This window comes from Copadichromis virginalis, linkage group LG8, assembly GCF_057382275.1.
Source record: "Copadichromis virginalis isolate Kocher_CV1m ecotype Utaka linkage group LG8, C_Virginalis_male_GT1.1, whole genome shotgun sequence".
Taxonomy (NCBI): domain Eukaryota; kingdom Metazoa; phylum Chordata; class Actinopteri; order Cichliformes; family Cichlidae; genus Copadichromis; species Copadichromis virginalis.
In genome coordinates, this window is record NC_140625.1 from 19,177,744 (window position 1) to 19,195,601 (window position 17,858).

The window sequence follows — 17,858 nt, forward strand, 5'->3', positions numbered from 1 at the left end:
AATAAATAAAATAAAAATAAATAAATAAATAAAAGATGACAAAATAAAAGAAAAACAATAAGTTCTTTATTTTACTACTTTATGACAGCATATTACAAAACAAAAAAAAGCTTTTTTCACATTTAAATAAAAACAGATTAAGCACAGCAGACATTACAGTGGGCTGTTACAGAGTGTTGTGAGTTTTTACTGGAAGTTGGAGAACATCCGGATTATGTGCTGTAAGTTTCCAAAGTAAAGCAAACTGCTTTCATGGTCCCTCACCAAAAGAGGCTTTCCAGACTCACAGGGCTCATTCATGAAGCATTTGTTCGCCTCTTCTTGATGCGTCTACAGCTTCCTTTTTTCTACAGTTATTAGAATACTAACAAACTGATTAACTTAACTATAACCCGGGCTGGTTTCATGAAAGGCAAATGGTGGAGAGACTCCTGACTTGTGTCTAATTCCTCTCATTTCCATAATGATGTATCCTTTTCATGACATTTGTACCATCTACCACTGCATCTTGCTTTTTTTTTTTCCCCCCCTTTCTTTTTTTTAATTAAATAAACAAAACACCCTAAAATAACTTTGGTTTAATTTGGGATGAGATTCACTCCTAACAAAAAATAGTCAATCATGGTGAAGGAGTTTAAAAAGGGATCTAGTGTTTAAACTAATTTGCAGCACTCGGAAAGCCAGAAAGCACATTTAAGCACCTTTTCTTGTGGTCTAAACCAGGCAGATTAAGTATTTTTAAAAAATGCTTTGCAGCCATTAACAGAGGTTACTATGCGGACTATGCATTGCAGGATTAAGGACTGAAATTTTGCTTGGATCTTGCTCCTATACCCAACTAAGCATAACCATCTCTCAATTTTGACTCTGTGTACCAAGTGATTTTGTGCTCCTGCAGCTAAGATTTGCATTGGTGTGGCTCTTTGTTAAAAACTAAACAAGTTACATCTCAGACCTTTTAAATTAGTTCTCAAAAACTGAGCCTAGAAATATACTTCCCCTTTTTCCTCCATAAAAACTAGATTGAAAACTTCTACCCAGGTTCCTCAGATAAACAGTACTTCCCACTTTCCAAAGTAACCCTGCCCAGTTCCACCCCCCTTGGCAGCTGCTATCATAACTAGAGAGGAGATACAAGTTACATGAGATGTGTAATACCGCCTGACATCTTCGTCTGGAAGCGATTTCCATTCTGTGACAAGGGAATTACATGGACATGTGTTCAGGGAGCACGTAGGAGATGTCATCCCATGGGTGGCGGTACAGACCCTGTTTCAGCCTCTTCTGATCCAGGTAATGGCCTAACAAAACAAACTCAGGTTAGAGACCGTTTTAAAGGTTGTCACAGAGAATATCATGGCTCCATTTTAAAGGGAACTCACCAATGAAGCCCATGCTACGGCCGAGGACAAAGATCCCATTTAGTGCACCGATCTCCACAAACTCGTCAGCCTCGTCTCTGGAGACAGTTCAACATTCATGTGAGAAACAATACTGGACAGTGTCCCCTCGACACACAGCAACAGTGCAGACATTGCATCTCAGCCATCTGAATTCTCCACAAGCCATCGAATAACATGCACTTTTGGTTAAATCTAAATAATGTAGCTGTAAGCATATCAGAGTGTTTATTATGGTTTCTGTTAACAACTACAGGCTTCCTGTAACACCCAGTGATAATATTGACACCGATAATATTTCGTAGTATTCTTCTCTTTTTACTCATTACATTTCGTTTACACTACCTTAGAGTGCCAATCTAAAAGAGCAGGAATACTAACAACACGTGGCCCCTGTAGTGGTGTCTCTATTTATTCATCTATTTATCTGATTTTCTTACTGTTCTATTTCTCCCCACTGCATATTCATTTTGACAAATTTAATAAGTGTAATACTTGAATCATCCCTGGCCATGTGTTTACATGCTCATATAACACTTTTGCGTAATTCCATCTAAGGAAGGGAAAGATGGCCGGAGGGAGGGAAGGAGAGGGAGATGAGGAGAGGGAGATAAGAAAAGGGAGGGGGGGGGGGGGAGAGAAGGGAAATGAAGGGATATTAAAAGTGCAAATCCATGCACATTTTGTCTGCCCCTTTTATTATTGGCTTCCATTTCTTTATACAGTATTTCTCTTTTTTGTAATGCTGTAATTAAAACAAAAAAAACCCCAAACAGATATTGGTGATAAGATCCATCCAATCAAAGCACACGCACCAAAGCTTACAGAAGTAACACCTCACGATGCCGTCTCGTATTCTTACCGTGTGAAGCCTCCACAAGTTCTAAGCATGTCCACGAAGGCAACACCAATAAAGCCATCTACATTTAGGATCAGGTTGGGTTTCTGGGAAAAAAAATAAATCAAAATCAAAATGCTTGAATGTTATTTTAACATGAAATTGAGGAAAGGACTTGCAGTCCAAAGCTGCAGAGAGCACACAGCCTCTTCTAGATCTTATCAATCTTTTTATTGGATCTAATAGTGGCTCAGAGGTTATCGCTGTTGCCTCACAAAGAATGTTCAGGACCTTCTGCTATGGTGTTTGTATGTCACAGGTTTTCTCTGGTAGCTGCAGCTTCACCCACTATCAAAAAAAAAAAAAAAGTTATTTCTCTCCATTTTGGCAGAGTCTAAAAGCTCAACAGTTGAATTTCCTGGTTAAATTGAATTAAAAAAATATATAACAAGTTTTCATTGGGTGTGGGTTCTGACACACGTCCCTGAATAACAGCACAAATTAGAACAAAAAGTGTTAAATGAGATTAAAAAGCCTGATTAATGTTTAATATTATTTATAGAACTATAAAATCCAGGTCTTCGTTCTGGTTACATTCCACTGTCAATCATGGAATCTGCAGGTGTGGTCACCTGTGCAGAAAACTGAGAATAATTGCTTGCCTGCTGTAAAAATAAATGAAAAATCTTCTGTTCAAAGTGTTTAACCAAATTATTTGACAGCAAAGCCCAATCTCTGAATCCTGAATGTCAAAGCAGTCATCAGGTTCTTTAGATGTAGCAGCTTTCTGTTGCCATTTCATTTCATCATTTCACTGTTTTGCTTGTACACACAAGTTTCCATCGTCTACTTCACTCTGTGTAAAATACCTTAGAGGTGGTGATCTTTTCTACATCGAGGGCGTAGTCAAGCAGCTGGGTGGAAGGAAAATTCTGCTTCACAAAGTCCTTCAGAATCTGCACTCGCATGTCTGGGTTGTTGATCTGAAACCGAATCAAACTCCATTTAAAACAATGGCTGCGTGTCCATCTTAATCAAACTCAGAAGAAGCAATTAACAAATACGAGTCAAAACACTGATAAATAAGAGGCTCATTTACAGATTAGAGCACTGTTTATTGTATAAAGAGTGTTGCTTACTGATTTGACCCTGTGGCCGATACCCATAATCAGCTTGCCATCCTTCTTCATCTTGTTGACAAACTCCATGGGGATCATGCCGCTGTCAAATGCCTTGCTGAACTGCTTTGCAGCTGCATCCAGAGCACCTCCGAAACGGTCCCCCTGATTTTTAGGAATAAATTGCGTTTCAATTCCGTAACATTATGGCCAGTTTGTCAGAAATCATGCTGTCAGCTGAGCAGCTCATAAAATACAAGATAGATTTGGGGGGGGAAAAAAAAAAAAAAAAAAAAAAAAAAAAAAAACTACAACAACAAAAGATGACATGATCAATGACTGATCAATATGTGAGCAGTACTGACGATGGTGAGCAGGCCGGATGTGAGGCTTGAGATAAGGTCTTTGCCCGCACGAGCACAGACAATCGTGTTGTGAGCGCCGGAGACTGCAGGCCCATGATCAGCAGTCACCATCAGGCACATTTCAATGAACTGGCAGGCGTAGCGTGGTAACCTAAACAGAGAAAAAAAAAAAAAAAAAAGTGTGAAATTGATCCTACATTCTTAACAACTAACAGTGTTCTTGACATCATACTGACCTGCGCTGGAACCAGAGCAATCCTAGCACTCCTCCTATACCAATCTCTTCTCTGAAGACCTCAGTGATGGACATGCCAGCATAGATGAGCTCCTGGCCTCGCTCGTCACAGATGCTTGTCATGAATGAGGCTGGCTTACGAATCAGGCCCAACTCCTGGAAAAAAAAAAACCAACAAATTCCACAAATAACCATTATATCCAGTATTTCTTGGCTTCTAAGTTTACAAAGGACTATTATAAAGTTCTTACCCGGGCCCAGGAATAATCCATAGGTACTGTTGGGGGAGGAACCTCCTGGGCAGGAACGATGGTACCATTGGCCACTAATTCATCATACACAGTCCTGTTTCACCACAAACACAATAACAGTGAGGAACCCGGAAACCTGTCAGTTCCAAACTTTAGGAAATTAGCATGAAAAGTATTTCTCACTTGATGACGTCACCCAGCTCATCAAAGCTCTTTGGTACATAAGCTCCAGCATCCCTCAGAGCCTGGTTCTTGGCCACCGCTGTCTCTGAAGCCTGGTTGGCACAAGCTCCTGCATGGCCAAACTGAACCTGAAGATGGCAGTAAAACATATTACTGGAAAAAAATTTCTTCCAGGTAAGAGCAGCAATAAAATCCAAAGCCAGGATTTCCAGAGCTAACTGACCTCTGAGGCAAACATGGTGGCGCAGGTTCCAATGCACCAGCAGACCACAGGTTTTGTTATCCTGCCTTCCTTGATGCCCTGGCAGATCTTGTACTCCTCTGTTCCACCAATCTGTGTCAAAGTAAAGGACATATTAAAAACAAGATTCTATTTAGTACAAGTAGCACACACCAAATAATTTAGATATTAAATGCTTCCCACCTCTCCCAGTACAACAATCATCTTAATTCCTGGAGTGTCCTGATAACGTAGGACGTGGTCCATGAAGGTCGAGCCTGGATATCTGGACAGAGAGAAACGTAAGCACTCATTTCTGGAACTAGAATCTTTTTTTGGTCAAGAATTGATTTATGCATTTTTTTTTTTTTTAAATGAAAAAATTCTCTCAAGTAAATGATCTGCAATTAAGTTTTTGTACCTGTCTCCTCCGATGGCCACCCCTTCATAGACGCCATCTGTAGTGCGTGAGATGATGTTGTTCAGCTCGTTGGACATTCCCCCAGAGCGCGACACATACGCCACACTTCCGGGACGGTAAAGTTTAGAAGCCAGGATGTTGTCCAGCATACCGCCTGTGTTGCCAATCTTAAAACAGCCTGGCTTGATGCCACCAACCTATTTAACAAGAATAATCTGCATTTAATCCACCATGTTTACCAGAAAGATTTAATAGCCCTTTTAGCTGGGCTATTAAATACCACACTACAGTCTATAAACTTATAGCCGTGTTAATGATGAGTGTAAATGTTTGGGGGTTTTTTTCCTTTTTTTTGCCTGTCCCATTTGGTTCTTTAGCCATCAGAATTGTTGTCTGAAGACCAACAAGGTTACCCAATGGATTTACTTTGCCAAATGGATCATCGTGGCATTGCCGTATTGGTCCATCTTTGTTTTTATTATTTATTATAATTTATTTTCAGATGTTACAGACGGGACAGACATGAGTGAGGGATAGGAAAGGGAGAAAGAAAGAGGAAGGAAAGGAAAAACAGAAGGGGAGAGGGACAGTGCGAAAGGGGGGGGAGAAAAATAAAAATAAAAATAAAAATCTCCTGGATCACCTGTTGAGAGAAGAATAGAAAACAAGCAAAAAAACAAAACAAAGCAACATACTAAACACAACACCATCACATTAATCTAGCTAAGTGTAAACAGCAGTAAATACTAAATATTCAATGTTGTTGTGCAGCACGCAGGACTGCAGGAGTGTAAATGTTTTTAACAAAGATGTTCAGGGGGATGAAGCTCTGTACCGTGGCAGGGCCAATGATGGTGACTCCTTTCTCGTCGGCCATCTTTATCACCTTCCTAGTCAGAGCTTCGGGGATGCCCTCGGCTATGATGGCGATGGTGTGAATCTGAAAACACAATTAAATAAACTGGGTCCACTCTGAAAAATTTTAGTGGAAGCTCAACACACTGTACAGTCGCTCTTCATACCTGTGGGTACTGCATGGCTTCCACTGTGCTGTCAAAGGCAGAGCGCAGCGAAGCAAAGCTGATCAGGTCGTCTACCTCGGGGTGCTTCTTCATGGCATCGGCCATGTTCTTATAGACCGGCAGCAGGATCTCTTTGTGGCCCCAGTAAAACTTCTGCTTGTGATCTCCGCTGAGCAACAAACAGAAACATATCAGCAAAATATGAAGAACTTTTCGAAACACAGCAGTAAAATCAGAAACTTTGTCATTGTCACAGGAACAACAAAATTAAGAATGGTCCCCAATCATTGCATCATCCCTAGCAATATCAAAATATAAATAAAACAATAAAATTCAATAACACTCCCCAACTCCATTCAGTACAACTAATGGATACTTTGCAACTGCAAAATGAATTCTTGTCAGTTCCTTAAACCCTGTCAATTAAAGGTTTATCATTTGTGTTTGGGGCTTCCTATTGAAAACAGAAGTTTAACTCAAATTCAGCTCAATTGATAAGTCTGGTTTTTGGTTGCTGCATCACTGTGAATCACTTACTATATGGACACCTCTATAGGTGAGGAAAGGCGATGCCCATGCAGCACAGATCAGACAATGGCAACGGACAACACTGACAAACTCTGACAGATCAGAAGGAAGAGCTGGGCTTAAAGTGGGTTGCAAAGTGGCTTACAGATACAGAGGAACATTGGGAAGACTTAAGCAGCTTAAGATGTTCTACAAGAATTTGCCACTTGGAAACATGGAAGGTTATAAGCCTTTATTGTATGTGTACACGACTTACAATCTGCCTAAACTGATAATACGCTTTTAGAAAAAGGCTCAGTATTTTACAAATATGACAAAGATAAAAACAGAAACAACTAAACACCAGCAAGAGTAGATTTAGAGATTTCGAGCAGAGAGAGAAAAAAAAAAAAAAAAAATCATTTGATTTGTGCAGTTAACTCTATTTAGTATTCTACAGTCACACTCTTCTAATTTAATTCAGAGGGAAATAGCGCAACCTACGTGAAGGGGTAGACCATGGCTGCCACAGAGGGTTCTTCCCGGGAGCATACGTAGTCAAAGTCCAGCATGCCTTGCACGGCGCGTGTCTGCATGCCCCAAACAATGGTCTTGGTGTTTTTTCTGAAGAGAGTGGTTGCTTTAGCTGAGAGGAAGAAAAAAAAGAAGAAAAAAAAAAATTACACAGAGACAAGTCAGAAGTGGAAACTGAACTAAAACCCATTCACAGATGAAGAGGGAATTCTGGCTCAGGGAAACAGCAGGAATGGGGATGGTAAGAATTAGAATAAAGACAGGATTCACTGAGGACAGATGGACCAGGAAGAGAAAAATACCACCCCACACAGGATCTGCACGATTTATTTTGTCCGCTCTCTCCAAGCCACAGCGTTAACAACATTAATTTGCAATGTAACATCATTAAAAACTAGTACATTTGCATGAAAAGAATATGGACACCACATATGCAGCTGCCATTTTTTACCCCGGATAAGAAAACCAGCAACTTCACTTCCTCCATTGCTGGCAGTATACGGCCATCATTTTCAAAGTGAAGTATTCGGCAAAAGACTAGAGTGCTATCTGTGGTATGTTGCCACATGGAAATATAAAATACTGTCTGACAGATCCTTGACTGCCAATAAAGATCAAATTTTTTGTAATGATTACATTACAAAGAAAGGTTCAGAGCATCTGAAAAATTTGAAAAACAAATTCTTGAAAGCAGAGATCACGTTAGTGCATGTGCTTTAAAACTCTTACTGTTTAGTAAAAATACATTCTCAAACTTATTCCAGTCCTTCCAAGTCTCTCTCTCTGCCTTCTGTCGTTACATCTCTGAGATGTGCAGAATATTTTAAATACAGAACTGATTCTTGCGCCTGCGTCTTGAACTGAAGAATTTCTACTAACAGTTATAGCTCAAGGTTTTTGCTTTACGTTTTTTAAAATAATGATTACAAGGCAGTGTCAAACGAGTAAGCCATAAGAGTGTAAAGAAGATAAACGTTAGAGGGGAAAGCAGAGGGACAAAGGACGGAGAGGGCAGGAAAACAGGTTTTTCACACCCTTCCATACCTCCGCTGCAGCCTGAAGAGGCTTGAGCTTCTGTGACACCCACAGGACGGAAACACAAAATACAACAAAAAACAGGCACAAACACAAGAAGAGAACAAAAATTGAGTCTTTGCTGCAAGTTATTCACTCAACACACTTCACCGCATTTTTGCAACCATGTGTCATCACTGAAAACACTGCGTTAGAAGCACAGCAGAGGAAGAGACCATGCAGTGCTCAGCTGCTATGGAGCATGCCTTTACTGTACTGCTGTAAAAGGCAATATGAACAGTTTAGTTAAGTAATCAAAACTTCATGTTTGCATGGCTGCTTTTGACTTCAACACTACTAATCCTAAAGAACACAAAATCCAGTGTGAAGAGGCCTTAGAAAAAAACAAAAAAACCCCAATATGCTTAAACTTAATTTCTAGTTTTTATTACAAACCATACTTATTCATTATAAAAAGTAAAAAAAAAAAAGCATATTAAAAAAAGTATGCAGCATTCATAAGAATATGATGTCCTGATGTGATGTGAACATACATCCTTCATATACACCAAGACTAGAAAGGTGAGCAGCAAACAAGGGGGGAAAAGTTCAAACCAGTGATGAATGTGTAGGAAGCCCAGAGCAGTGAGGCCATGGCACACCTATCACTTACCTTTCCAATCGCCTGTGACCACATTCTTCAGAGGCCACAGTATAGAATGGAGCGAGTCTTAGAGAAACAAGCATGAAAAGGGCGGATGTAAGTTGGTGTGAAATAAGAAAAGGAGGAAAAGAGAAGGAAAATAAATTGCAGAATATTGGTGGTGGTATTTCAGCAGGAAAGGAGAAGCCAGGATGAGAGGGGAAAAAAAAGGAAAAAAAAAAAAAAAAAAAAAAAGCAGAGGTGCATGAGTAAATATGGGCTCTTGCTGATAGGAAGCAGTTCAGCATGAATGACTGTTCGTTACCTGTTGGAAGCCCTGCTTTACACTTCTTGGCCGGGCAGGTATCAGTGGGCGACTTGGGCTCGGAGAATGAAGCAGTCCTTGTTGTAGCTGGAGTCTGGCAAAGAAAAGGGAAAGATTTACAGGACAGGCTGACAGAGGTTACCAAAGAGCATGCATAGCATAGTTAGAAACAGTGGCTTCACCCCCAACGAGGTCATAAGTTCATACAGCTCACACACACACACACACACACACACACACACACACACACAATAGAGGCGCTAAACGAGCTTAAACACGTCACTCTCAATTGCATATAAAGTAAATAAATCCAATTTAGGTTACACCCTTTTGCTAGTCATGACCCTGCATTATGGAGACAACTACAGTATAAATACATGTCATTTTGAGCAATAACCCTTTTCTTCTCCTTTCTCAAACACTGAAATGTACTTGTGTGAACCACTTACTGTTTAACTTATAACAAAACCCCATCTAACATCTAATTTGTTTAAGAGAGTGGGCACTGACTGACACACCATCCGATATTGACCCAAGAATTAGTGAATAATTATACCGCTGCACTGTTGCTAGCATTGAGGAGAAAGTTGGCTGTATGGGCGTCCATCGGGGGCTGGTTAGGGATTGGTCGGTGGCCCAGTGCCATCCCAACAATGGCAGTCATATGGGTTTCAGTTCCAAACACATGAATGGGGATCCCTGTGGTCTTCCCTGCATAGAAAAAAAAAAAGAAAAAAGCTCCTTAATCTAGATCCAAGAACTCAACTTGGATGTATACTGGATGGATGTCATGTATTTCACGAGTTAGGCCCGAGTATTAGTCCAGTCTTACTCACCTACTTCCCCCATCACCCTGAGTCCCTCTTGGTAGTTCGGACCGCCACGTCGAACAAAAATGGTGACCTCGTGTTCCTTCAGAGGGCCTTGGTAATCTTTAATGGCCCTGACAATGCCCTGAGGAAGGACAAGCAGATCAGCTTTGTTATGCACAAAAAGTACAAGTATATCAACCAGGAAGAGTGAAATTTTATTGAGACCATTTAATAATTCAAAGCATTAGTATGGCTTTCTACTCTGACCTGCCTTCAGATTTTAAAGTAATCTGAGAAAACATGTTAAGGCAGGTAGGGCTAACACTGCCTTAACATGTTTCTGAACATAAATTAGGAACCAGTCTAGTTTGTGTATTGCATGTATGAGCAGCTATGGGTATAAATGTTTTGATATTACACATAACACAAATCTCTGCTAATTCAGGACTTGCTGAAAATACAGTGACATCATTCTTTCAAAGTTTAAGAAATTAAATATTGTGTATAAGCCATTTTTTCCTCTTTAAACATTACAGTGATTCTTTATAACTGTGCAGAAGATTTTCAGATAAATATCATAAATATCAGTGCGTTTCACCTTGAATGTGGCTGCTACGTTGGTGAAGTTTGCAATGCTTCCTCCAATGATCAGCACTTTCCCTGTAGGATAAGGAAAGGTGTTACGAAATGCTCATGACTGAAATTCAACACCCGAGTAACATACATGAAGTCTATTGCTGGCAACTCCCCACATAGTGAACAGTGTGTCACACCGAAGCAGCACAATTAGCTCACACAGCAGAGGAAGGATCCACCAAGTATTTCTACACTTCAAGGACACAGCAAACAAACGCAGACTTTATCTGACAGTTGTAGCCTCCTCCTCCCACCAGCTTTTCATCCCGTTCAGGAAAATAAGCTCTAATGTAATCAAGTCCAGGCTTCACCCACCTAGAGGATGTTTTTCACGTGTCATGAGAGACAAGATGGTTTTTGCGTAGTCGTAGGTCTGCTGTTCACTGGGTGCGCCTGAGTACTCGCCATAATTAGCCAGCTCGTCCACCCCACCCAGATCGCAGATGGTGTCGCTGAAGAAGAGAAATGATGCGATTCTATCAGCTGTAATTAACCTTAAAAAAAATATTAAGCTGGCAACAGAAAAGTCAAGCTGGGGTTTGTTAGAAAGCAAAACTTCAGTCTAACAAGCTTTGAAACTTCAAGCCATAAAGGCAAAGAAGTGGTATAGAGTTCAAATGTATGCTGTATGTGATGGACTACCTGTAGACAACAGAAGCACCTCCTCCGGCCACCATGGTCCAGATCCTGCCTCGGGGATTCAGCAGGGTCAGCTTCAGACTTGCACCACTCTTTGCATCCAGATCAGCTATGTAGGCCTCCTACAAGTAACAAGACAGAGTGGTGAATACCAAACTGTGGTCAGTAAGTGCACAAGGATGGAGAAATGGACTGACCAATCATTGTACATATGAGTAGATCTAAGTTAAAGTCACATTTTAAATCAAATCAGTGAAAATTAAAGGATCCAGAGAACTATAAACAAACAGCCTGTCCAATTACAGCTCTTCAAATCTCACCTCAGGGTACGCCTCTCTGCCAAAGGGTGGAGGAAACTCAAGGTCCCCCCATTTAGCCTTGCAGATATAATCCGCTGTGCCATCAATCTTGGCTGCCATGTCAAGGACATATACTCCGTCTTGATTGACGACTGTGAAAAGGCAGAAATTTTGAGTTAATTTGTATGTTTTCCACCAATGAATTACTAACATAGCATGGTAGCAATCTAGATTTTTATTTATTTTTTTATTTTTTTTAAATCAGCATTTTTGTTTCTGCAATACATAATGAGCAGAGTGTAATATTTCAGAATAAAAGAGCTTTACCAAGAGGGTTGATTTCAAGGTAGGTAAAGTAGAGGTCCTCATACAAGTTGAAGAGGCCGACTATAAAACTGGCCAAAACACTGTGAGAAGGGAAACAAAATTAGACTTAATCAGCACATAAGAGAACTTTTGTGAAGCTTTGTGTCTCACTAGGCAAGAACAAAATGGTAGAGTATTGCTAAGCAGCCACGCTGAATACTTAGAGAGTATCTTTTATGTTTCTTTCTAGTTTGTATTGTTTAAAAGAGATAAGAGTATTTACTTAGCACACTGCTAAGTTTACATAAAAGAAGCTAAACAGTCAAGGTCAAAACAGCAAAGGATAAAAGATTTTCTGAATACAGAGAGCCTCTTTGGTTAAGAAAGAAAATAAAAAGCAACAAGAAGGTGCGAAAACTAAATATACTGCGATTTTACAGTTATTCCTGTATTATTTTCTATATTTCATTCAATATCTGGCTAATCACATCTCTGCTCAAATGTCTCTGTGTTTTAACAGAGAGCCTGATCACTAACTACTACTACTGTGAACTACTCTGGAGGGGAGAGGGAGGGGAAACAGGAGGACAAAGGAGGGAACAACTAAGCTGTAGTGCCTCTTCACCTCACTGTGCAATACCTTTTGTGCAATACTTTTGTAAATAGTCAACGGTGCAATAGACTCAATACTTGAAATGTGCAATTCACTTGTATTTTTATTCCTATTTATCCCCTTCGTATATTCTTTATATATATATATATATATATATATATATATATATATATATATATATATATATATATATATATATATATATATATATATATATATATATATATATATATATATATATATATATATATATATATATATATATATATATATATATATATATATATATATATATCTCTGTAACTTCTGTCGGTGCTGTGCTTTTTTGGAAATCGAATTTCCCAGAGGAACCCACCCGAGGGATTAATAAAGTTCTATCTTATCTCTTACTAAGTGATCCAATTAGGTTCAAAGCACAAAATGACTCAGATTCAAATGTCACCATTTGTTTTATACTTAAAAAGAATATTTAAATAATGAAATTTATATGTCTTTAAATAATAAAGACAATTTTAGAAAAAGGTTTCCGTACTCCTTCTTGTCGTCGGGAACTTGTGTAAGCAGTTGCTCTTTGACTAGGTCCTCAGTGAGCTTGCCATCCACTGGAACCATCAGCTTCTGGGCCTTGGCATCCACGTCACCCACCTCCACTCCTCCCTCGTGGTGGAAAAGCACGTGGTCGCCCTCACGTGTGGCATAGATGCATACATAAAACTCTTCCTCCTGAGTGAGTAAACAGGGAGTTCAGCCACATGCAAGGACACGCAAATACGTCTTTACTGATTTTGTTTGGAAATGCTGCGCAATATTTACATAAGGCCAACAAGTGGTTTCAACATTCAGTTCTCTGCGAGAAATTATTAAGAAAAATCAACAAACTAATCAAATGCACACTGACCTACAGACAGAACACACATAACTTGGAGCTTGTTCTCACTTATAAGGTCCTAGATCGACTGGGTCAACCAGGAAGCACTGATCCTGGTTAAGTCATTCTACTCCTTTTCATTTTTCTGAGAGGATTTGATGAGAATGGCTGAGGCAACGGAGATCCCAGTCTGAGGAACTGATTCTTGTAGTTTGGTTTATTATTTATTACCACAACAACAACAACAACAACAACTTGACTTTCCACTGCAATTAAGTTTTATCAGACTTGGGGCTTATCAATTATTACTATATATTTAAAGAAGCACAGCACACCAAGGAAAAAAAAAAAATAAAAAAAAAAAAAATCAAGAAATACTCTCTAAAGTAGGTATGAAGGGTTTTCCTACAGACCAATTTTTTTTTTTTAAACGCCACAAGGTAATTTAATTAATCATCTGGGGGGAGGATAATCCGGGTCAGACATGACCCCAGCTGATGACCTGCCAACATCGTCAGCAGATTTGTATAAGAATTTGATTCCCATTTTCCTCTTTCAGTCTGACAGGATGCAGCAGTGTGCGTCATTTAAAATAAAGGAAGCTATTTTTTACAAATTCTTCTCACATCAGAGGTCCTGTGATGCAATACTTTCATTCTGCTCAGAATTCTTTGAGGGCAGCTGCAGGAAATATCACATTGGCTCTTAATACAAAGGTGCAAAGTACACGTGTGAATTATACCCTATGATAGAAGTTTAAGGCTACCTCTACGAAAGTGTAAAGGGACACTAAAAGTTACCATTACACAATACTTTAAACTAAAAATAACCGTAACTTTTGAGCTTAACTATATATTGCTGTGACAACCTGGTTTGAACAGGGAAATTCAGAATGATACCAAATCTTAATTAAAATAAAACATTTATGTAAATACAGGATCTGTCCTGCTGACAAGACACAAGACATGACAAGAAGGGATTAGCTGTGAAGTTGAGACCACAGAAACCGTAGACCATTCAGCAAATTCAAGTTACAACAGAAGAAATAACCACTGATGACACAAATTGAACTGCTCCACAAAACTTCTCCAAACTGAGGAGCTTAGAGAGTGTTAGACTGAAAGACAAGATACTGGCATACATTACCTGTGTGTGTGGGACAAATGGCTCAATGAGGAAGTTCTTCAGCACACCCTTTGCCTTTCCCACCTATTCAAGAAAAACACCTGGTCACAAACACTACACTGAGAGGAAAACTACATGTATTATATATTAAAGTGAAAGTAAAACTTTAAGAATAACATAAAAAAAAATGTAAATTGACCTGTCATTTACTAGGTCTTGTCATCGTTACAAACTACCTTCAAAGTTCTAGTTCATCCATTTCACATCCAAATAGCTTATTACGAGTAGAGAAGGGCAAATAATATCAAATAAAAACAGGCAGCAGCAGGGCAACTGAGGCAAAATCCTCCATGTGCTTCTCATATCAAAATGAGGATCCTTTGTGGTGTTTCAGAGACCAAATATAGTATTAATACTACAGTTTCTGTGAGGATTACTTTTTTAAATGTTGATTTATTTAAAGACTTGCCAGCTCTGGCTGTTCAAGACAGATAAATAACCAGTTAATCTAGGTTCAGAGTAACTTTACTGTGTGAGGACAATGCAGCAAGTGTATTTAGACACACAGAGCAGGGAAAGAAAAGAAAAAAAAAAAAAAAGACACTTGATCATCTCACAAAAATGTTGAACTAACTTGCTCAACAACAGCCCTGTATTAGCAAAGCAAAGTCATCCTCACATATGGTTCTGGTTGATGACGTTTTAAACATGAACAGCACGTCAGTCATGTTCTACTTAGCAACAGTCACTGCATTCGAATCAAATACCTCCTCAGAAAATGATGCAATGTGTTTCTCGTGGTTCCAACTACTGCAGCACGTGGATTTGCTTTATTGCCACAAAGACAGTCATGGCTGGGTTTTATGCTCACTAAGAGAGAGTACAGTTAACTCACAGTTGTCTCCTTCATTAGGTGGTCTTTGAGCCACTCCCGGACGCCCTGCAGGTCCTTGTTGATGCCCACTAGGCCGAGCTTCCCGCGCCGCTTTATCAGTTGATCTGGCTTCACCACCAGCCTCTTTTGGGATGAGCAAAGAAACAGGACACACGTGGGTTTTTTTTTTGGTATGATAGTGTGGTATGACTATGGTAGAAACAATAAAGATGGGTAGGGTTTCCCAGCCCTGCTGTGAGAGAGCCAATCAACTGCCGAAACCGGAAGCGCATGAGCCAGACATGTTGTTGCACTGACACATGGGCACAGCAAAGGTTCAGACACATTTCAGATGTGTCCAGTCAGTCACCACTGATACTATAAAAGATTGATGTGACATAACCCACTGGTTGGAGTGAAAGTCCTGTTTTGAAACACTGAGAACGAGGGTTAGGACTTTAAATCTTTTGTAATCTGTGATAGCAAAATGTCTAAAACCTGCATTGTTTTTAATGTGTCCCTGGTGACCATTAAAGGCAGTGCAAAATGGCTTCACCTTTCAGACCTGAAAGCTGTGTGCATCTTTTATACAGTCTATGCAAATCACTCTGATTGTTATAATACAGCACATGTAGGTAAATTAACTTTTGAAGGTTGTAATCAGGCTTCATGAGCTGGACAAAAACAGTCTTACCTCTGTCAGCAGCCATGAATGGTCCTGTGTGAGGCGGGCCCAGTCAGTCTCAGCTGTTACACTAGCATAATGGAAACGGTTCTGCACGGCCGCCGAGGTGCAGATGTTCTTATACAACAGCTCTTTCCCTGTCTGCTCTGAGATGGCCTTCGCCGACATGGCAGCGCTGGATAGAGCAGGACCTTTGGGAAAGGACGAAAACTGATAACTGGGAATAGAGTCCAAACTTAAGTTAAAAATTAAAACAATGCACAGGTGCATTTTGATGGATACCAAAAGTGTTTAGGTAAAACTTGCAAAAGGACATTTAGCCAAATATTGGTAGGGGTGTATGTCAATAAAGAAACAATTCCACTGTGGAGAAGGAGCAGTTCAAATAAACCATTAAAAGCCCATGACCTTCATGCCCATGATAAGTGTCAAATTCTGTATGCACACATCTAAAAAGACTTATTTTGCAGATTAAGTGCAGTTAAACACAAAAGTAGAGAACCAAGTTATTAGAAAATCAAAAATGTATATAAACCAAATACTAAACAAGCTCTCAGTCAAACTCGTTTCTCAATCTTACAGTAAACACGTGACGGATTATCACAACAGCCTGCACTGATGACCTTGTCATTCCTGTTTTAACATCCCAGGAAGTTGTTGGGCGTGCTCAACCAACTTTGCCTCACCACAAATATACACAATCATGAATATTTAGGTGACTGTTTTTTTGGGTTCATAGCCTAAAGTTCAGTATAATAAGATGCAGCACACTATGGTGTATAAAAAAGAAATGCATTAAAAAGCCTAAAAATTGTACATTTACCAAGTCACCCACCAACCAAGCAAAGTTGTAATGAGCAGTAATGAGCCTTGATTACGTGGATCTTATCGCCTCTACCTCCGGGTCACTGATAACATTTTATGGTGGTTTATATTTGAGCTTCTGGTAACCTAAGGAGGGGCAGCGCTTAGAGAAATCAAGAAATCTAACAGCTTCATCACAGCAGGCTATCCTTCCACTTTTAGAGACGGATGTCCAGAATTTAGCCAGATTAATCCACCGGTCCAGTGTATTATATGAAGCTACCTTGCCGTGCAATTAGTTGTGCTGTCCAGGCTTGTGGGATGAAGAAGCTGGACCTGATGGCAGCTGTTAGAGTGGCAACCAAGGGGGGTTGGGTGCTGCTTCAGACACAGCTGCTGTCAGACGAACTCAGGGGTTAGCATCACTTATCCTATGAATGAAGCTCCTGTTGCAGCCACCACACCCACTCCTGAACCAGCCAGCCAGGCAAGCCTGACAACAACTTTAGCTAGCTCACTCTGGGTAAATAGAGAAAGAACTTCCGGGAGAGAAGAAATAAATGCAGTACGAAAACCTTCACGATAAGGAATAAAACAGGAGGATGCTCCCTCTCTGCGGATGATGCAAGGATAAGCTAGCTTGCTTTTATCACTGAAAAAGTAAAGCACATCACTTCAGATATGCTGTTTTCAAGCAAAACAATTGGGCAAAATTTCAATAAACACCATACTTGTTCTTGCTCTGCCGAGCTAGCACTTTGCTGCAGTTTTGGCAGACAGCCCTCACATCATCTCACATCCGCTACCCTGAAGACTAACACTACGGCTAACTGCTGTAGCCTCGCATTGGTGCGGACACTTGCCAGTTAAAGGCTACAAAGAAGAGCTGGCTAACGCTGGAGTAGAAAGTAGCTGAGTGAAAGCTGTTACCTTGTCAGTGACAATCACACCTTCTTGAAGGATCGTGTCCAGGCCAAAAAATGACACAGCTAAACAGCCAGCTCTTATTATACCGGAGTCAACTGCTGCCAGTCCCTGCCACCTCACTCCGCTCCTGTCGAACCATAATCTGGCGACCGATTACACGTCTCTACGAGTGCCTGATTGGCTTAAAACAGGTC

The 17,858-nt window shown here is 40.0% G+C and overlaps 1 protein-coding gene across 4 annotated transcripts; it reads right to left on the reverse strand.

Moving 5' to 3' along the window:
* Positions 1–44: 44 nt before the first annotated feature.
* On the reverse strand, positions 45–17,827 carry aclyb (ATP citrate lyase b). Of its 4 annotated transcripts, XM_085466345.1 has the most exons (31): positions 17,668–17,827; positions 17,021–17,133; positions 15,943–16,124; positions 15,270–15,392; positions 14,396–14,458; positions 12,914–13,104; positions 11,790–11,869; positions 11,484–11,614; positions 11,167–11,285; positions 10,840–10,976; positions 10,487–10,548; positions 9,913–10,030; positions 9,633–9,787; positions 9,077–9,170; positions 8,782–8,838; positions 8,139–8,168; positions 7,065–7,206; positions 6,054–6,222; positions 5,867–5,971; positions 5,032–5,228; positions 4,815–4,896; positions 4,614–4,724; positions 4,391–4,518; positions 4,208–4,301; positions 3,958–4,112; positions 3,722–3,872; positions 3,378–3,521; positions 3,108–3,221; positions 2,263–2,345; positions 1,383–1,459; positions 45–1,301 (listed from the first exon to the last, which is right to left on the reverse strand). In XM_085466345.1, exons 3-31 carry the CDS (start codon positions 16,099–16,101, stop codon positions 1,207–1,209), a joined length of 3,366 nt encoding a protein of 1,121 aa, XP_085322471.1. In that variant the 5' UTR covers positions 16,102–16,124; positions 17,021–17,133; positions 17,668–17,827; the 3' UTR covers positions 45–1,206. The 4 variants fall into 4 exon arrangements, with proteins under 4 accessions (XP_085322471.1, XP_085322470.1, XP_085322472.1 ...); XM_085466344.1 differs by lacking the exon at positions 17,021–17,133; XM_085466346.1 differs by lacking the exons at positions 8,782–8,838; positions 17,021–17,133.
* Positions 17,828–17,858: the final 31 nt, after the last annotated feature.

What these genes read in the sequence shown, in the direction of transcription:
- aclyb (XM_085466344.1), bottom strand. Translation starts at nt 16,101, where the DNA reads ATGTCGGCGAAGGCCATCTCAGAGCAGACAGGGAAAGAGCTGTTGTAT. An exon ending in TGGATTATTCCTGGGCCCGG is followed by an intron (nt 4,113 to 4,207) that starts GTAAGAACTTTA and finishes TTTTTTTTCCAG; the next exon opens with GAGTTGGGCCTGATTCGTAA. An exon ending in AAAAGATCACCACCTCTAAG is followed by an intron (nt 2,346 to 3,107) that starts GTATTTTACACA and finishes TTTTTTTCCCAG; the next exon opens with AAACCCAACCTGATCCTAAA.